The sequence below is a fragment of the Xiphophorus maculatus genome, chromosome 24, assembly GCF_002775205.1.
Source record: "Xiphophorus maculatus strain JP 163 A chromosome 24, X_maculatus-5.0-male, whole genome shotgun sequence".
Classification (NCBI taxonomy): domain Eukaryota; kingdom Metazoa; phylum Chordata; class Actinopteri; order Cyprinodontiformes; family Poeciliidae; genus Xiphophorus; species Xiphophorus maculatus.
Genome location: NC_036466.1, coordinates 4,769,491 through 4,791,461, shown reverse-complemented (window position 1 = coordinate 4,791,461; position 21,971 = coordinate 4,769,491). Strand labels below are relative to the sequence as shown.

General features: G+C 40.9%; 1 protein-coding gene across 1 annotated transcript in view; it reads left to right on the top strand.

The window, feature by feature from the left end:
- The window catches only part of LOC111607691, a 67,070-nt gene that overhangs the window by 18,732 nt on the left and 26,367 nt on the right, over positions 1-21,971 (top strand). Inside the window, exons 3-5 of the mRNA XM_023330003.1 lie at positions 15,596-15,707; positions 17,069-17,209; positions 17,880-17,933. Coding sequence (XP_023185771.1) covers positions 15,596-15,707; positions 17,069-17,209; positions 17,880-17,933 — 307 coding nt within the window. The remainder of the gene's footprint in view (positions 1-15,595; positions 15,708-17,068; positions 17,210-17,879; positions 17,934-21,971) is intronic.

Here is a 21,971-nt window from a genome sequence, read left to right as displayed (position 1 = left end):
ACACACACACACACACCTTGCAGGTATGGGCCGGTTGCCATGCTCTAGATAATGGACTGCTGAGGGTGAAGCTTGTTAGTCGGCCACAGCTGACACTCCAGACACACAAGAGGCAAAAGCCAAAGAACGGAGCAGAGAGCAACTAAGGATACAGAGAACGCTCTGTTTGATCCCTCAGTCTGAAACGCTTCATGACTCTTTTCCATTTGTTCTAATATTTTTCTCTCTGTAAGACAGATGGATTGGACCGCTGCTCCTGACGTCTCTATTAAAATTAGATTACTGGCTGTAAAACCTGAGCTTTGGCTCATCCAGGAACCAATTCATGATCATTTAACTCACATCTGTTTGTTAGCTTGGTATTTACGATGTACTTCGTGGGCTGAGAAATGTCCAAGCCGGCCTCGTCTCATCGGGAAAAGGTTCACCGAACAACGTTGTACGTCTGTTTCTGGTTCTCATTTCCTTTGCTCCCGTGGAGCAACGAATCTTCTCAACACGTCCGAACATAAAAAGGGACCAGCGGGACTTGGCAGTGGTCCCAGATTGTACATTTTTGGTCATGGCAGAGACGAGTGTTCAAATCAAAATTAAGTGGCAACAACAGACTTGAGACTCGTCCTACACTGGTGCTCTGTAGACTTGACTCTCATTCAGAGTCATGGACTAGGACTGGAGTCTCATGAAAATCATTATCTCATAGAAACAGGACCAAATTTAAACTGGGGACTGTCAGTCATTTGGGGATTATTATCTACACTGAGTGACCGTATTATAAATAAATGACTGGTTGTTATGGCAACATTACATGGAAGGGATGCAACGATTGGACCGATCACCTACCAAAAGTTGCTATGTTGGTACTAATGGGGTGACTATAGTTAACTTCACAGTCAGTTCTCTCTCAGGGGATCGGTGGCTGATTTTAAGACCTTCACAGAGATAGAGCAGATCTACTTCTCATGTATTAGCATTGTCTGATACAAAGATCTATTTTCTGAGACATGTCCTGTGGACTGATGAAACTGTTCAGTCATAATGTTCATCATTACAGTCAGAGGAAAAACAGGAATGCTTGTGCCATCCCAACTGTGAAGTACCCAACATCCACCCTAAGCATCCAGACAAACCGCTTACAGCGTGGCCTAAAGACAACTAAGTCAGTGCTTTGTTGTGGCCATCACAAAGCCCTGAGAAGTTGGGGGTAGATCTGAAAAGGTCTACCCACAACCTTCAGTAAACTATGGGGAGAAGCTTCTGGAAAGAAACCCAAAAGATGGTCTGCAGCATAGAGAACATTGCTCACAATCGTTTTCGTTAATTACACTTTACCATCCCAAAATTTTGACAAGTTTGCAGTGACAAAATACACACATCTAAAGACACACACACACACACGCCCACGCGCACATACACACACACACCCCACCGTCTCCCTGAAGGTCAATCCCTCTGAGAATGTCCGTTTGAAGTAAGGACCTCTGTAGCTAGCCGCTGGTGGCCTGAGTCAGTGTCAGGTGTGTGTGTGCGTGTGTGAACTTCAACATACATGTACTTATGGATCTGTGTATGCCTGCAGTATTACATTTAATCAAACAAATTAAAACGTTAGCTATAAATATATGTTAAATAAGAAAATGCAATGTTTCTATTACGGGTTACTAATTATTTAAGCGTGGGTGTGCGTGGGTGTGTGGGCGTGTGTGTGCGTGTGAAGGAAAGGCGGTGCTCCTGAGGCAGCAGTGTGTCCATTACCTCCTGGTAATGGATCCTGATGGCCGTGGGCAGGCCTCCATGGAGCAGGGGTCTGGATTTGTCTTTGTGACCCCATCCTGCTGCCCTAACCCTGGGAGGGGAAGCCCTGAGAGGCGGGGAGCCCTGTAGGGGGCCGGGGCACCATCAGCATGCATAACGCTCAACATAAACACACTGTTAGCCTTGTTAAGGGCAACGGAGGCCAGGAAGCTTCTCAGACAATCTGCTCGTCTTTTGGCTTCTTTTTAAAAAAAATAGAACTATTGAAAAACATACATGTTGCGGCATTTTTATACTCCAAGGAAAAGTTCCGTCTTGTCTTTAAAGTGTTGATAAATCAGATGAATGATGCACACATATTTATTAACACCACTGATTGAGTCTTTCCCAAGGCCGTTTTAAAATGATCTCTTCAATAAACATTAGGTTTTGTAGGATGGATTTCTTTTTGGAAGATTAAAAAAAAATGCTTTTAAATCCCAAACAGATCTTCCCCTTCTGGTAGAAAACTCACATTTTATGAGCAATAAAAAAAAAAAAAGACAAGAGAATTGTTCTTTCCTCTTTTTTCCCCTCTCCCTCCAAGTAGGTGAATGTCAGAAAGACGGGAGCGGTTCAGATAAACAGCGCTCTCAGGGGAGAGGTGACCTTTGAGATCACAGTCAGGGGGATGAAGAGAGGGAAGGAGAGGGAGAGGCCAAAAAAATAAATAAATAGGTTGAGTACAAAGAGTGCAAATCAAGAGAACAAAGGATGGAATACCAGGAAGACTATGAAAAAGGAACACAGATGAAATATTTGAATAAGAGAAGCCTCTTAAAACTTGTCTTGTTGGACTTTGACTGGTCCACTCTAGCATGGATATTCTTTGTAGCTCTGTTCCAGGTTTTCTTCTAGGGTTGTCCTTCATTCAGCTCACAACTCTCCTCGTGAAATAAAGCCATCTCTGCATCATGATACTGCCATCACCAGTACGTTGGCGTGTTCTACTGAATTTGTTGCCTTGTTTCCTTTTGTTCCAATTTGACCCTGGTAACAGTAATAGTATCCGGCCAATTCAGTTCATGAAACCAATTAGTGAAAAGACTGTGATTCAGAGAACACAATTCAATCCCATTGAGTCATTAGCTGTGTTTCCATTACATTTAAAATAGCGTGAATTGAAATTACAAATGGAAATACGTCGACTTTGAACAAACACATTCTTCGCTAAAACATTTTTGCGCTGGGATGAAGTGTTTTCTCATCCGTTTTGAAATATGTTGCAAAGCTGCAATGGAAACACTTTTTCCGCATCACATGAGTCACGTGACCAACAGCCAGATGTGACTACTGGTGAAAACCACGAAGAAGACGACAGGAAGTGGTTGGAGGATGAAGGAATATTGTTTGTTTTTTTCATACAATGTATGAAAAACCACCAGAGCTCCACCAAAGCTCTCACAGCATCACAGTTCATAAAACGTTGTGTGTCTTTCCAACATGTTGAATCCATAGATCTTCTGTAAAATGGCCGACTACAATTTCCCCAAAACGCCACATACATAGCCGCTCCCAGGCAGGTGGAGCTTGTCCCTCCAATACCTGAATAAGACGCCAACATCTTTGATTGGCTGATAGATGCTGAACGCCATTGATAAATTATGACTCTATATCAGTTAGCTGTTTACGTCCATTGGTGCCTTGATTTGTAATAACTGAACTAACGTATCCAGTGTGATTTCATTTAATTTCTTATTTATTTGAAACACCACAATTGGAAAGTTGTATCTTTTTGACATCAGCAGAACACAGTCAAAGATTTGCACATTTGTAATGGAAAGCCATTGACTCCGCCGATGCCTTCGCAGAACAGATCCATCCTGGGACTCAAGACGATGAATTGCAGTGAAATATGTTTGTGGTTTTCTGTAAAAAATAATAACAATTTCTCCATTATTAGAGAAATGAATTTTTTTTTCCTTCAGTAAGGAACACAGTAGGGACGAGTCTTAACTCATCAGCGGGGCTTTACCTAGTCTCCACAGGTTACTGCCAGTGGTCATAAGAGCGAATCTTCCTCAGCTGCTGAGTTAGTCGAGAGGAGAACTGACGTGACACATTCCCTCATTGAGCCCGATCCTTTCAGCTCTCCATTCCTCATTTCCTCCTCCTCTTAAACTTTTCTTTCCTCCTGCACCTCTGTTTCTATCCTCCTTTCAGTCTTCTGTTCGATCGCTCTCTCTCTCTCTCTGGGCTTTTTTTTTTTGTTGCTGCTTCTTCTCTCTCCCACCGTGGCGGGGTGACATCAGTAGCCCTAGGGAAGTGCTTCGCTGTGGGAAGGAGCCTTGGCTTTAAGTGGCTCTAAGTGGCTCTTGCTGTTTGTCTGTTTGGTTGTTTATTTTCTTCTTCGCTCACCCTGGGCAGGGAGGAGAAAGGGACACTTAGCGTTGGGGAGACCGCAGCGTGGCCAGGCGGGGAGATTGAATACCGCTTAGTAACCTGCAGAGTTCGCATGTGAGGCGGGCACAGAGAGACAAAGTGCAAGTTTATTATTGCAGTTTGTCATTTTATCATTAGAAATGGTCTAAAAGCGTCCGATGGCTAGTGAGCATTTTATTATTTGGCTGTAATTATGATGTGTGTGCGCGCGGGGTCGTGTGATCGTATCGACAGAGCCGAAAGGTCCAGGTATGACCTTCCAAGATGACATTATTTGCCATTGATTGCCTCCGGTTTCATTTTTTTTTTGTCTCACTGGGAGTACAGCGCCAACAATCGGCCCCTATTGTTCGGTTTTTTAAAGACAAACAGCCACACTGAGTCCATTCATAAAAAAAAAAAAAAAAAAAAAGGTAAAACAATCAGGCTCCGGTCAATGCTGCGGATCAGATCCGAAAGTCTCAGCTTGGCCAAGGATCAAAGCATCATATTTTAGAGTTATATTATTTAACATAATTAGGAATGTATAGATGTAGACAGCAAACTGATGCTGGAGGTGAACACACTGAAAACAAGATTGCAGTTAGTTATTCTATGTTCCTACATTTCCACTGACTGATTTCAGTACTTTTGAAATGAACCTAAAACCTTCTAAATCCTGACACGTTGTAGTTCTAGTAACGACTCCGGTGACCACCTCCATGTCCACATCAAGAAGCAATGTAGGAAACGTTGACCTGGCTACATATTAACCTAAGAAATCACTTTACTTTCTAAACTATCTCAAACTTTTTTGACTGGTTTAATGTCTGCTGTGATCTTAATGTCCAAATAGCAACGTAAAACAGGTTACCTGGGCACACATCGACTGAAACGACCCTGAACCTTCCATCGGATTGGATATTCACAATAGTTTTCTGACTCAGTCTTTTATCCCTCAAAAATCAAGATGAATCAGATTAACCGGGTGGACCGTAGCCCCAGAAAAAGCTATGCCAAGGAGTTATTAGCTTCAAACTAAACCTGAACCTTCCGCATACTGGGATGTTTGCAGATTATTGTTCGGTGGCTATTATTTTCCACCTGCACACTCACCATAAGAAATAAGGCAGAAACAAAACGTACACATTCAGAGTTTAACCTGAGAAAGAATCGGGGAAGCAGCAATAATATCATATATTTGTTACCATAACTAAAAACATATCAATCATTTCATGTATTTATTTCATTTATTGAATTAGTTTCAGAAAACCGGCTCCATAGTACAAGGTTGTGAGGCGATGGATGTATTTGGATCAGCTGCCCTGGTTGCTATGACGTCATCTGCTAGTTATTAGGGAGACGGACGGCACTATGCCAGGATTGCTGTCGTCACATTTAACATGAATTCAAAAAGCAGGATTCGTTTTAAGATTTTTATTGTTTTGTTTTGAAAGGAAATGGCTCAGCCACATCTGAACTGCAACAATTTCCACCGATTTACTCATTCATCAAGAAACATCAACGGAAACGTTAAAAAGCCAGGACACCCGTGACTCTTCACTCTGAGGTTCTTCTGGTGTCTCAATGAGATGGGGACGTTTTTCTTCAACTTGGCCCAGAAATTAAAAAGTCATCATGTGGACAAAGTCCTTGGTGGGTTTCCTGGCGTGTCGTGTTGCATGGTCTTTGTCTACATTCTCTCTGGCATACTTTATTTTGACCTTCATGTTTTTGTGCAAGAGCAGAGGATTCCGAGCTAACTACCTTCCGGGACGGTTAAACCCGTGCAGTACCAGCATCCTGCTGCGAGTTCTGTGATGGCATTCTTCCTTTAACATCCTGCGGCCTGCTTTCAGGGTAAAGTTCCTCGGTCAGTCAAGCCAGCGTAGTAGTTGTTGTTTTGAATACCCGCCACTCTTTGACTAGTTTCTGTACAGATTTCAAATTCTTTACCGGATTCAACAACTGGAATTGTTGTCCACATTGTTCGGACCGTGGTGTTCGTTCTCTCTGGAACAAACTGTGGTTTAATCAGGATGGACCTCCTTCAAAATGATATTCCTTTTTTTTTTTTTTTTTTCATCTCGTCTGCTCTGTTCATTAATCTGAATGAATTTAAATTTTCAGGATTACTGAAATTGGCACTAAATATCCATAAGTCAAAACAGGCCAGAATACATTTTTTTTTTTACATTTAAAAACGTCAAAACATAACCTCATTTTTAAAGTATTTGAAGAATGACTGCTGGCAAAGGCAAGCAGCAGACATATGATAATTGAAACTCCGTCCTTTCAGTTAGTTTCAGCGGAAAGTAACTTTTATTACCATGATTGCATGTTTTTCCAAGATGAAGGCAAACAGGGCTCTAATTTCTCTAAGTGCTATGTAAGCATGAGCAGCTAATTCATGCGCGATGCCAGACTGCGTGTGCTCATATGTTGTGTGCGTGTGTGTGTGTGTTTCCAAGGACTGTTGCGAGTGCATCTTACTGTGTAATGCGTGCAAGGCCAGGCAGATGTATGAAAGCCCTCCACCGCCTCCCCTCTGAACGGTCACCTCACCTCACACGTATCGGCGCTCGCTCGCCTCACAAATGAACACTTCCACATGATAATGAGGATTACCTGCATGGCCTCACTCTGCTCCTCTCGTCCCTCTGCAAACACACACCAAACACACGTTTGCTCGTCTGTCCTTGCGCTAGCCTCCCTCTGTCGGTCTTTCTTGTTTCGCTCGCTTTCAGAAACACACACACACACACACACACACACCTCCAGTGTCCTGACCGTCTCAACTTGAGCAGCAAATGAACACAATTAGCCACGGCTCCACAAACACACATCGGGGTATTGTTCTGCTCGCGCTCAGACCTTAATCTCCAGTGGGACCTTGTGAGGGGGTGTGTGTGTGTGTTAGTGTGTGAGGGCAGTCGAGGGGAAGCGTTGGCGAGCCCAGCTGACAGAAGGGGCTTCCAGCCCTATTTCTCCCCCCCTCAGAGGTTTCCACGACGATGATCAACTCCTCGCGCCTTAGTCCTCGCTGCGCTCGCCTCGCTACCCTCATGCACACACACACCAACCCTCTTTGAGCGTTTGGCTTGAACTCATTTCAAACACACTCCCGGCCCCTTCGGTCAGAGCCAGATGTTACAGGGCGAACAAAGGCACCGAGTCACAAGTTACTGTTGGCGACAGCAGGTTGGGCCCCAGGTCATTATTAGCACACACTCCTTCAGTTGACCGGCTCACTACGCAGCACATCCACCGAGCGCTCGCCGGTCCTTTACCCTTCAGCGGCCGCGCGTTCTGCCTGGATAATTGGAGAGCAGGTATCTGCCTGACAAGATTTCTTGCAAGAACAGCTACGCGACCGGCTGCCTAATTACCGCACTTTAAGGTGCCTCCAAATGCACTGGCTCCAGACCGGCAGCCTGCAGCATGTTGCGTGAACACGCTGCGGGCTGCCTTCAGCCTTCATTCAGTTTGGGGTAGTCGATGTCAGTGAGGGGTTTTCAAAGGAGACCTTGGGAAATGCAGAATTTGTGTTGGTTTCCTAAAGGAATGCTGTTGGGATGTTGGTGATCCAATCAATTCTGCTTTACTCGCAGAAAAAAATGAAAGATCCCAGCCTATCCAAGGCTTTAATTTCTAGATTTCTGTGCATTTTGTTTCTAAATGTGAATACAGAAGGTAACTATAGAATTATGACAACTCTGCCTCCCACCCAACAACCGCCAGAGATATTTACCAGATCCCTGGGCACCCTACAACGGTAAGCTGGTATAGACAAGGATGGATGGATGGATGGATGGATGGATTGCAGATATTTAAATGTGGAAAACTGATGAAACCACAAATTAAACACATTAGAGTGGATGGACAGATGAGTGATTGGTTGATTGGATGGACGTCTTTACAAAACCTAACACAAGTGATTAGGCTGATTTTAACAAGTCTTGAAATACAAATATTTTTCCTCGCTCTTTTGCATACTCATTTACAACCTCGATCAGATATAGTTCAATGTTTTCACACAATAGTTCAGATTTTAGCGACGGTAGGTGTTCTCTTTTGTGTTTGGTAACAAACCATGATCCATTTCTCCGGCTAGCACTGTTTGTTTAGGTTGTACATACCCAGAATTCCTTGTGCTACAGTCCGCATCCTGCTTTTGGAGGAAGCTGTTCACATATACATTAGCGTCACACCAGAGTTCACTTCAACCAAATCAAAATGGAAGGCCTCCGAAATTCCAAGCAAAAATTGAGTATTTATTTGCGGAAAATGAGAAATGGTCAAAACAACAAAAAAGATGCAGTGCTTTCAGACCTCAAATGATGCAAAGCAAACAAGTTCATATTGATTTAGAAACAAAAATGCTAGTGTTTTAATTCAGGAAGAGTTCAGAAATCAATATTTCTGAATAAGAATGAGGTTTTCCATGGGGTTCAGTGCAGTGGTCTTTATTTTTTTTCCAGCACTGTATATATAAAATGACAATAAAGGATACATAAAACAACTTAACTAATGCATGCTGCTCTAACTATGTGAGTTCTGTAAAATGTCTTTGACGATTATGGTATTTATCCTGTAAAATATTTGTGGTCGTATCTCTAATGTGGATCACAAACCAATCAGAGATTCTTAAAATCATTGGCAGAAATCAAATTAAAATGTCAAAAAAATATATATCTTGATTGAAATATAAATATTGCAAAAACTTACAATGTTCATTGGAGCTCCATAAATGGCAGCATGAGCGTTGCATGGCAATATAATGTGTCAACTTGAAAGGGTCATTATTCTGGGAGACAGAAGCTGAAGCGTTTTTCCAACCGCTGATTTCATGTATTGAGAGAAATCAAAATAAAGAAATATGAAACCAACAGAAAGCATCAACCCTTTGCACCTGCTTTGACTTCTCTCGTGGCACACACACACACACACACACACACACCGTCGGTGTGATCATGTTTCTCCCTCTAACCGTTCTGTAAAGTTTGCGACCGGCGGAGACCTTGCAGCATCTCCGAGCTGTTGGGGAAAGTGACGGAGAGCCGTGGCACGTCTGCCAGTCTGACTCCGCTGTGTTTACACTGACCTTCCCTTCAGTGGGACGTGCTGCTGGAGTGCCTCCGTAGCTATGACAACTGGACATTTTTTAGTGGCCACTCCAGCCCCTCTGTCTGCATATAATTAAGCGCGTTCAGATGTTAAGGCCTTCACACGCCAACAACACTTCAGAGCATCGGCAGGTTTTGACTATTATTTCATTGTTTATAGCTGCTGTCATCACTTATTTTGGCCGTCTTGCTTTATACACGTAGAACCGTAGTTCTTTACTGTACTAAAAATGCCGCCTTAACAGAAATTAGTTGGGATTTTTTTTTTTTTTTCTTTCTTGTCACGTTTAAATATTTCACACCTTTAAACAATTTTCAATTTAGACAAAGATGACCTGAGTAAATACAATGAGGATTTCATTCATTAACGGAGAAAACCGACGTGGTGCCTGCCACTCCCAACAACGGTCATCTGGCTTTCAACATAAATAGCAGAACAGGATTTTTTTTATTTTTTTTTTTTTGGATTGCTTTAGAGGAATTTTGGCCCACTCTTCATTGCTGAATTATTTAGATTCAGCAACACTGGAAAGTTTTCCTGTTTAAGGTCATGAGGAATTTGGGGTAACTGTGAACAAAGACTGAGGTTTTCAGACTTTGGTGTTTGAGGGAAAGTTGTAACTGGGAGAAAAGTTGCCTCTTTGTATTGACACGGGGGAGCGAGCTGGATTTTCTGGTCTTTATTTGTGAATTTTGCAAACAACAAATCCACGGAGCCCGTCTAGTGACAGGGCAAAAAAAACCAACTTGTGGACATGACTTGTTATAATGGAGTCAAAAACGTTGTGGTCAAATTTTTATTTGATTTTTTTTTCCTGTAAGAATCCATTTCTTTCCACTTCATAATGTTTCACTTTGTATAGGTCCATCATAAAAGAAACTCCATGAAAAACACAGACCTGTGTGGTTTTATCATGACAGAATTTGAAAAGTTAAGGAGCTGTAGATACTTTTCCAAGGTAACTTATGAAATATTTTGATGATATTTTTAGCTACAACAGAAAGCAACCAAATGAGCGCTTTGATTGATTCCGTTTCCTTTTTTTTTTTTAACCAAACAAATCGAAAATGCTCTCCCGGGACGAGGCCATCCTCCGTTCTCCTGCCGGTGACAATAGAAGCAAGCTGAACCCTGTGAATCAGAGCGGCGGCATTTGGAGCGAGGGCGTCGACGCGCCGCACTCAGACCCACACCTGCTGCTGCCTGCATGCAGCCAGAGTCCAGCTTCAAAGTGCACCAGATGCAGTTCGCTTGTCCGATTGTTCCAGAAAAGACGCCAGCATGGCGCCGGGCATGGCGTCGAGTCTTGTTGGAGCTGCAAATGTCTTCTTCCGTTTGAGCTCCTGGCTCTTGTGCCTTTTCTTATAGCCGCTCCGTTTTCTTTCACAAAGAATGCATTTTGTTAAAATTGTTGTTTTTTTTTTTTTTTTAAAGTGATCACCTTTAATTCCACCTGCGCCTGAATTCAAAGTCCAGTTGTCGCCTCCGCCCCCTCCATCCTCTTCCTGCGGCAGCGCTGCCAGCTTTGTTTTGGTAAATTGCTGCAGCCATTTGCATACATCTGTTCTGTTTATAAGTTCACATTGTTTTAATCTGGAAAATATGCTAATGCTTTTTGTGAGGTAGGTGTCTTGTATAAAGTGTGTGTGCTGTAATAATAGCAAAGGGTGAGGGTGACGAAGGTGAGGGAATGTGTCAAATTAGTCCTCGCTGCACCTTTTAGGTCAATTTACATTCGTTTCCATGCTGCTGCTGCTGCTGCTGCCAGCTCAAGTGTTGCTTCTTGACTAGCGCTAAAATGAGGTTTTGTTGGGGGAAGTGGACAGCAAATCTTGACCTGTTGATGTGATTAGCTGGGAGTGTTTCGAAATGTTCGTCTTAACTGGGGATTATGATGTATTAACCCCGGGAGACAACAGTTTTGACACCGGTTGTTTTGTTTAGGCAAAATATACCCAAAATAAAATACAAAAAAAAAAAATCCAATTTTGGTTCTTTTATATGGAAATAAATTGATGGAAATAATGTGACTTGTTGAGACATTCATTGTTGTGGGACTTTTTCACCTAAAGTAGCTTTTATTAGGATTTTCAGACGAATATAGTGAAACTATAAATATTTTACAGAGGGTTCACTATACGAAGATAAAGAAAATGTCCAGGTTTTGGACAAGCGTACCCCCCACTAGGTGGCAGTAGTTACATTTTAAGTAAGACCCTAAAAATGGACTCAGTCCTTTTAAGCACCAACAGGAAATAATTCAATTTGACTAATCGGAGTAAGTATGAAAAAGTTCCAGAATGTATTAACCATAGATAGTGGCCATTTTAACACAGTTAGCTGATATATTACTGTTTATTATTGTACATTAAAAAGTGAAAATACAATTTAAAAAAACCCAATCAGTTCACTTCTCATGTAGCCCGAGTTTAACATTTCGCTCGGTTAGCATATCTTCGTGGGTTTTTCCTCTGCGATGTGGAATAGCAGACTCGACTCACACTAAAGGGCATTGTCGCCACCTACTGTTAAGGCATAATAACGACAGTCTGCTGCCGAATGTGGTTAATTGCGTTGAAATTTGAAACACGTCAAAATCTACGTCATAAATGAATTTAAATTAGCGCGTTAACGTCCTGTCCCTAATACTTACACTGTTTAGAGGACTTGTAAACTCGTACCACTTTGTGTCCAGGTGTGTCTCTACAAAGTCTCCATTTCAAGGACTACAAATCATTTCCCGCAGCCCTACCATTTGAGAATGAAGTAAAGGTCAAAGAGTGAGAGACAAGAGGTGAACGGATTCAGCTTTCATTCAGTTGCCGGTTTCCATTTGCCTTTTCTATTCCACGCTGTAAAGTAACTCCTTTCTCTTGTTCTGCTCCCCTGCTTTCAATTAAATGCGTAGGCGTTTTATCCTATGATTAATGTCTTGGTTGTTTCAGTGGGTAGGCTCATTATCCATGCGCCCCGTTAGTAAAAGCCTTAACGATGCCTAACGAGACGTCTAATCAGACGGGTTTTTTAGCCACAAAGGGCTAATTGCAGCTGTTGCTTCTGTCCTCCGTGGAGGCTGAAAGAGGCAACGGGAGAACCTGTTTGGATTGTTGGCTAAAGTGCACACACTATTAAAAAAAAGGAAAAGGAACATCACAGGCGCACGCAGCATTTATTGGCTGTTAAGAGCGATGTTTTTGTTTCACAGAAGGGAGCCTCTCTGCAGCAGTTCGTCGGCGAAGAGCTGAAAAGGCCGGATGTGGGATCACACACACACACACACGCCGACACACACCTGACACAAATATACAGCTAACCAGGCTGTCACACAATGGACTGATGTGCACGTCTGTGTGTGTTATAAAGCGGGGCATGTATTCGGATCTCTTTGTTGATGTCCTCTCTGATTCTGTGCCAACATTACATCCATCTGTCTCCGTGACACACACACACACACACACACGCGTGCCGAAAGCTTGTTTGTTCTGGAAAAAGAGGAATTGCTCATGTTTGTTCTTCGCGTCATTGTTCCACTCTAGAACCAAATTCACCAGAAAAGCTAAAATACATACGTAACCATGGTTTCCTCCTCAGGTGGTTTGAACTGGACATAAGTACTACTCTAAATATGTTCAACTTTTTGTGTATGATGGACAAACATTTGGATTACAATGGTTTGTTACAAAGCCTTTAAGTTGCTCCATTCTCACTTTAAATGATAAACCATTCATCATCTTCCAGTTTGTTGTGGCTTCACATTAGCTCATAATCATAATTATATTATGAACAGTGGATCACGTTAGCTTGTTTCAACATATATCTCTTGCATTAACGGCTCATGAAAACTTAGAGGCAGTTTGCCTCAATCCTGACGAACTCTTGGAGTAATTTCAGTAGCCCAAAAGGTTTACTAGTGTTCCAGGTTGTAAACCATCTGTGACTGTTATTGTAATTTGCTAAACTCCCAATCCTAAAATGTCTTAATAGCGCCTTTTTAACTGATGTCTATTTCTTCTGACGTTCTTTAGATTGTGGGATGATCTAAAAGTGTTTTATTAAGATATTTTCAACTTACTTCGTGCTGTGAGAGGTTCCTATTTGATTGGTCCAGTAATCATAGGCGTATTTGGTGAGAAATTATCACAGTTAATTCGTGATTTAATAAGGAGGGAAAAAAAACATAATTTCTACACAGGACTGGGTCACATCTTTCCTTTACCAATTTTTTTTTGTTTGTTTATAACAAATTTTATCCTTATGTGACTTAAAAATATGCTCGATGACCTGAAAGATGCTGGTATGAAAAGAAAAAAGTTGTAATAGGTTCTTCACAGCACTGTGTAGATGATTATGTAGGTACAGTACTTGAAAGATGTGATGGCTTATTAAGTATTGGTTAATAAAAATCATAATTAGGAGACTGTTCAGATATAAATTTATATAAACCATTGAAAAATATTTCTTGGTTGAGCATCTATAATTTTCCTGCTTTAAAAAAATCTTAAAATAAATCATAATGTAAAGCCGTTGATGTAAATGTGTGTGTGTGTGTGTTTTTGTGGTTGTTTTACTAATTAGATAATGATCTAATTACGTTTAGCTCTTTTCCTGACGCATTCGGCCCTGTAAGGAACCTCAGCTTGGTTGCAGTTGCTGCATTTGACCAGCAGGTGGGGACATGTCCGGCCTGTTGTTTCTGGATGCCGTTTCAGGACAGCGCTGCTTTGGAGCAAATTTTATATTTCAATTAGTTAAAATTCGAGAAATAAAACAAATGTCTACTTCTTCATTGCAGCCTGAAAATAAGGGTTCAAAAATAAATTTAAAAAGTCATTTGTTGAAAAAAAACAAACAAACTCTGTCCACATCCTTGATATTAATGACTTCTCCACATATGAAGTAGAGTGAATCGCCCTCCTGAGGCCTGTTGGGGGCTATGCTGCCTGACGGCGTTTTATCCAATGGCATCTCTTTCTGCATGTGTGTGTGACTGCTCACTTGGTTCCTCCATTGTTCACTTCAGGGGGTGTGTGCGTGTGTGCTGACCTGATAATCTGTGTGCTTTATGGAGTACTGTTCACACACTGGTCTCCACTCTGATCCAAAACCCAAACACAGCAACCCTCCTCCCGCCTTTATCAGCCCCCGCACGCTGTCTCGCAGGTGGAATATCCCTCCATCCTGTGATTAATAACTCACACTTTCTCCCTTTACCCTCTTTGCTCTAAACTAAATGTAAAGGAGGGGGGGGGGGGGGGGGGGATGTAATCCTTTCAAATAAAATTTTGCCCAGCTTTGGTTTTATTGAGGTGAATTTTGAAATCTCAGCCAAAAACATTGGTGTTTTTTTTTTGGTTTGTTTTTAGACGCCATTAAAAGAACAGTTTCTGCGTCTGCTGCCTTTTCCCAGGGCCAGTCATGCTGATCGCACACCGAATCCCAAAGTCAAACACCCATTCTTTATCAGGAAACACACTCCCGCATAATCCCTGCATAACGGCACCTGTCCACACGTTTGTGTGCCCTCTCCTGTGCTAATAAGCGATGTGGAGCAGTGGACTAGCTGGCCAGCTCTGGTTTTAGCAGATGCATATTAGAAATGGAAAAAGCAAAATGTAGTTGAGACGTGTGAGGAGTACACAGATAAACATGGTGCCTGCAGTCAAACTAGCCTAAGAAAAATCTCTGTCTTTTTCTTTACATTAATTATTTATTTTTAATTCTTAGTTATAAAAGGATTATAAAATTACTTAAAAAGATTCCTCCGTATTTTTTTTGGCACCACAGGCACAAGCATGTAGTTATAAGCAGACAGTCCATATAGAAAGTTGGACGGTCCGTGTATTTTCAGGCAGTTCGTTTTTTCGTTTGAAATGAAAAATGAACAAACGAAAATAGACTCGGGTTTTTTTGTGTGTGTTTTTTTCCTCCCGCTTTTTATTTATTGAACCAAAATCGGAAATTGGAAAACAACTCGGCTCGTCATCCGATTTTCCCATGTGGCGCACAAAACGGAAATGGGGAAAAGAAACCGGATAACGGAACGCTCAATTTCGATTTTCATGATTTCACTTTTGACAAGCGGTCTGACCCGGAAGTCCTCTCTGTCCGGCTTACACAGGGACCGCATCACACAGACATTATACTGACTGCAGACAGACGATCTTATCATTTCACGCTATATACTGTAGTATTCTCTGCCAACCGCAAATCAATTTAAGTAATGCTCCTGTGAGAACCAAATAATACCGGACATCTGGTCACCAATAAAAAATGGTTGGCCTGAGTTTTTAAGTTTAGTTTTTTATTTTGAAAGGCTAGAGCACGGGGGCGTGGCTTTGCACACCATCCTGCAGCCATACCTGTTTTGTCTCCGGACCAGCAAGATGGCCTCCATTGCACTGCGCCACCAGCGGTGATAAATAGAGGTAAGTAAAACACTATTAATTTGTCACAAAAACTTGTTTAAAGATATTATTTTTTTTTTGGTTAGAAAGTAGTACTCTCAGCTTCATCTATGCACTTAGTTCATGCAATTTCTTTGAAATGTGCTCCGGAGTTTTCGGAGAAGCATAGCGGAGTGTGTGAAGATCGAAATTGAGCGCTCGTCGTCCGTTTTTTTTCCCATTTCAATTTTGTGTACTAAACGGGAAATCGGATAACGAGCCGAGCTGAGCCGTTATCCGATTTCCGGTTTTGGTTTAATAAACGAAAAACGAGTCTGTTTTTGCTTTTTCATTTTTCATTCCAAGCGAAAAATCAAACTGCCCGAAAATACACGGACCTTGTTCCCATAGATGGAGTGAGATGAAATACAAATTAAATCAACCAATTTGAAATTTGTATGAAAAACACACAAAGAAAATCTAAAAAGTGTTAGCTTCCTACCAGAGCTTTATAAAGTTCTGTAAAAGCTGCTGTCCTCAATAAATACAGTGAAAACTCAGAGGAATAAATGACGTCATGCTTTGTTAGATATCTGGAATGTATCTAAATTAAATCACGTGCTTTACATATTTTTCCACAGAGCATGCAAAAGTAAGCAACAATAATCATTAACAGAGTACATTAATCTTGTGCTACACTATGCTGTCTGAACTGATGAAAATCTACTCACGTCAGCATGGTGGATGCTTGAAAATCAAATGAAAAGTCCCACCTTTCTAATTTCATTCTAATTAGCTAAGGGATTTTAAACAGCATTAAAGTCTTTTTCCTAGTCAGTCAGAACATAGCAGTGTCATAATAGCTAAAGTGGGAGACAACTTAACACAACTTAAAAGTGAATTCCACACCCTTGATTTCAATACCAGTAAGACAGTCAGCTGCGAACATATCGAACGTCATGCATGTACTTCAAAGATCTGACATAACGTCCTGTCACAGAATTTCCTTTCTCTCCGCGTGTCGTGTTTTCAAGATAGAAAACAGCGTGACAGGAAGTCTGTTGGCTAACTCGAGTCAGCCATGTTTTTAGTACGTTTGTTCACACAGGTCAACAAAAGAATTCAACCAAAAAGACATTGAAGAATACATGAACTTGCTGGACATTATGCTAAATCATGACATCCCGTTTTCACTGAGGGTCTGGTCCCTTACTAATTGGCGGGCAACTCCCCCTTGTGGTCTGGAAGACTTCAATTTTGTGGCACAAGTTTGCAGAATTTTACAGTTGCTGTTGTTTTTGCTATTTGCGGTATTTTGTGATTGCAACATTTTCCTTTTGCATATTTTTGTTGTTGTTGTTGTCGTGGCGGCGTTTTACTTCCTGCATTTTTTTCGTTTTCAGAGTTTCCTGTTGTTTGTGTTTTGGAGTTTCCATCATTCGTGTGTTCCCGTTTCCTACGTGTTTGCACCTGTCCGCCGACGTTTCGTCGGCCATTGACATCACCCGACGAAACATCGCTAACTAAATCTGAGTGGAGAAAAAGTAATGTAGTCTTTTACACTTTTAAGGTCTGTGAGTTTGTTCACGCACGCAAGTCTAATTGTCACCATTAGAAGTAACAGGTCTGTTTCTATGTATATTTATGAGTTATTAATTTTGAATATTTTGAAGGATAGTTTTCAGGAGTGTTAAAAACGAATCCTTAATGATTAAGTGGGTCGCACCCAGGTTTCTGTGTTGATGTCAATTACGTCTTTAATTAGTGCATGTGTAATGTAAATACAATCTGTGTTGATTGCTGCTCTGCCTCCTGTCCCAAAGTAAAACAGATTTTCTCCCTCATTAGGCAGTCACTCCTTCAAGTCCCTCCATCCCTGAGGACCTGCCCCAGACGAGCCTAACTGTGTGTGTGCTTGTGGAAAAAAACAAAACAAAAACTGAAGCATATGTATCCATGTGCTAAGAAATGTTCTCCAAAAAGAATGTGGCGAGAAAAATATATTTTTTTAACATTTTGGGCATTTTTCTGCCTCAGAACACCGAGCTTCTTTTTCTGTGCCCCAGTCTGCTGACCTGCTTTGCTCGGTCGCATTGCTCTTTAGCTGCCCCTGTTGTTGAAGGTGTCATTACTTGTGCGTTTTGTCGTCCCTCACAGGGCCGCGCGGCTTGAACAACCGTTACTTGGTTTTCTGAAAATTGCCCCTCGTGCGAGCGCGAGCTGACGGCGTGCCCACTGGCACCATCTTCACAGGGAGCCCGGGTCCAGGTGAGTGTCCGCGTCATCAGGAAGGCATGCTCCACATAACATAGCTAATAATAGGAGTGCAAATACAACAAGACAGGGTGAAGTTTTTTTTTTGGGGGGGGGGGGGGTAAATGGCAGCAGATGCAAGAAAAAGTGAGGAGGAAAAAAAAAAAAAAAAAGAGTCAGAGGAATTGGGAGTGATGCCATGTGCTGCACACCTGAGCCCTGAGGAAAGGAGAGCGAGTGGAGGGCTACTGGGTGGGTGGAAAGAGGAGGAGGAATCAGTTCCACTACACGCTCATTACCACCAATTCATCTGGAAGACATCTCTGCACAGATCCACTCCTGGCTAACTGAAGCGGACTGGCCTTCAGTGCTGCTGTGTGACTGAGACGATCATTTGTTTTTTTGCGTACACACCAACGAAAGCAGCAGTACTGCTTTTACCGCCAAAAATAATCCAGCCATGACCAATACTTGTATAACTATTTCATTTTCTTATCTAATGTTCTTGTTTGTTGTCATGTTTTAGCTATAAAGAAAAAAAGTTCTTGGCAAGAAAATGTCACATTTTTTTAACGTGTAGTTGTTGATTTACCATAATGTCTTTTACACCGAATGCAGTAACATGATACTCTGTATCAAGAAACGTTTAATAGAGCTAGGAAAAATATCTGTACTTTGTAGCGATTTCTTTTTATGAAAAATATTATACACTTGTGGTTAAACGGGCAACTAGTTGAGATATTTAAAACTCTATCATTAAAAAAAAGCCAGCTGTTCCAACTGTTGGCATTTTTCTGAAACTGATTAGTCGGGCTAGCTTTAGTGAACATCCTCATTTTGATGCCTTGTTTTGTTTGCAAAAATTGTTTAATCCTAACAATAAGCAGATTAGCTTGTTGGACTTCTTTTGGTTACCAAAGACAAACAATAGTCAGTTGTTAAACTGTTGACTAACGAAACTAGCAAAGTAAGCTAGCAAGTAAACATCTCCAGTTTTAGCGAGCTATTTTTTTCTGTAAAGAAATCTTTGAGAATGAACATAATAAAGTATAGCAGCTTTCATGTAACGCTAATTTCCATTTCTACACCAAAGACCCTGTGATGTATTCCATTGGATCCACACCTCAGAACTTTATCACTACCTACAATCCATTAATACGGTTTCAAATTGCAAACTTTACGCAGTTGTATATTAGCCCTAAAAATCAAAAATGATGTTGTTTTCTAACTTTAAGTGAAATTCTTTGAATTTTCCATCTATCACCTCTCTTCGTGCTGTGAAGGTTGATCTAGTGTCTGAACACGAGCGCCTCAGGATTTAGATTTTTGTTTGTCTCCCATTGAAGTTCTCATATAAAACTGTTGGAAAAAGAAACTGAAGATGAAAGTCGGATATTTCTTTTGAATTAAACCGTGTCTTTATTTTGAGTTTAAGAACAGACTTGTGTTTTCGCTCGACTGGAGATGTAATTTATATGAAGGTTTCGTCAAAGTGCCAAGTTCCCTCGAAGCCTTGAGATTCATCACAAACCTCAATAGTTTGAATCGTTGCATTGTACTCTACCCTGCATTGTTGGCGAGTAAATATTGGCATATCCTCTTTTGTAGAGCCTCAATCCTTGGCATTTCAGCTCCTGACACTTTACATTATCACAAAAATATGTTACTATTGTTGATGGCCAGGGCTGATGCTGAGTTGAGGAAGAAGCCTTCAAGTACTTCACCCATTATGCAATAATTAATTCAGCTTATGAATTAGCTGCACTTGGAGAAATTTGTTTAAACAAATTCTTAACATTTTAAATAGTCAAAGTTCTTAATGCAAATGTTTTTGATCACACGGCGACTACACAATTGAAAATGTCCTTGAACCTTTTTCTTTTTATTCACACAGTGGATCCAACGTAGTCACCAGCAAGCAGCTAAATGCTCCAGTGCTTGAGACTCCCTCTGAATATTTAAATGTTCAAACACCAAATATGCATGGATATGCATTATTATGCACAGTGGAAGATGATGTTTACAGTCCTATACTTCTGTTGTGGAGGGTAGAGCCAATCATCACTAAGAAAGAAAAAAAAATAGCACTCCCGGATTGGCTGCTTTGCAAATAAAACTAATATTTGCAAAGCAAGTGTGTAGTCTAACTGCTTCAGCTTCCTGACTGCATTTTCTTACAAATGTCTTAGTTATGACCTTTTATTAAAAACATACCAATCGGTGGGTTTTCCATAACTAATCATAGTTCTGTTCCACTGAAAAACTCTGGGCGACAATAAACAGATTAATTCATTGGAATGCTCATTTATTAAACACAAAGAACTGATCTAACTAGTTTTTCTTTACATCTAGGCTAGGTTAAATACATTGCTGCTCAAACGGAGCACTTTGGCAGCCAGCTAGGTGTATTGCCATAATAAATATAAAACATTTTAAAAATGTACCAGTATATATCGACTTATAAAGCTCCGAAGCTGCTAAGACTTTTAGTGCTACGAAAACATGCTAAGTGTACTAGCATCTCAAGTTTGATCCATTTTTTCTGCAAGAGCATAAATTCAGAAAACAGATGAATGCTTTTGCAAAGTGGAACAAATAAGTAAAAGGTTGTAATAGAGCAAGAACACATAGATATAGGTACATTGGTATTTATGTGTGGAAATCATGCCCATGACATCATCACCCGCGTCTCACTTTTACACTCCAAACTGGGAAGTTCAAAACATGATTAACATGACTTTGTTGTATATTGTAGAACAGTAGAGGTGTTCAACTGGGAAGAAATTCAGGAGAAATATCTTGTTATAAGGAGAAAGTTTTGTGTTAAATAAGAAAGCCGCATTTTAACGCAGCCCTTCTCAAACTGTGGTCCCCGGATCACTGGTGGCCCGCGCGCGGCCCCTGACCATCCGCGAGCTACTGCATGTAAACGGCCGTTTATTTCCTGCGACTTGAGCTCAAAAGTGCGACGCTTCAGTTGGCTTATCGTTAAAATTCACGATGGAAAACCGGCTTGAACCGGGCCACTCAAAAGAAAAGCTGCAGGGACCAGTGGAACAAAAACAAGTCCAGGAAGCTGAGTCATAGCTGCTGAGAGCTGATGTGTCGTTCACTAGTGACTGGATTCGTTTGAACGGCTCTGTGCAGTGAGCAGTAGGACTCGACTCAGTAAGAACTGTTCTTTTGTTTTTTATGACTTTGCTTGGTAATAAATGATGCTGCTTTGCACATCAATAGCTATTGTTATTTGGATTGAATAAAAAATTATGAAAATAAATAATTAAGCACAATAGATACATACCATTGATAGAAATGGGTTAATTATTGTTATATTTAACGATTGCAGAAAATGATTTTTTTTTGTTTCTATTAAAGCAACTCGAGTCTAGTTTTCTTTAATTGTGCTTCTAAATCACAAATAGCCCTAAATGTTATTAGCACACACAAGACTTTGTTGTGAAGAACAATTTTTTTAAAATTATTTCCATGTGTTTGACGTCACTGGAAAGTTTAGACACTTTCAGAATGTGTAAATAAGTCAAAGTCCCCAAGTAGGCGTGTGCATTGCTTTGCTGTGGCCAGTCACACAGCACAACTCTTTTCATTAGGTTGAAAACAAGAGAAAACAACAAAATGTGAGTTAAGAGACTAATATTTTCAGTTCAGGTTGAATTATATATTAAGATGTGTTATCGTGGGAGTGATTTCAGGTTAGGTGGTGCGTGAGTGTTTGTTAAATGGGTTAACTGGTGCCTCAGCCTGAAAAAGTTTGAGGAACGCTGTTTTAACGAAATACATTTTTTTAAAATGTGAAAGTTTGAAGGTATAAAACTAGATACGTTTGTTGTTCCCCTCCACCCCCCACCTTCCTACTCTACTCTCTCACTCTCCACTTCCTCTTTAGTGACTCGGGCGAGTCCCAAGGATGTTGTTTTACATCTAGTTTTGGCTTTATCCAATTACTCAAAAATGTTTCGACTTTATTCTTTAAAACTTGTAGGCTTTGAAATAAAGGAGAGTCTCATCTATTTTTTATAAATCTGCAGGTTAGAA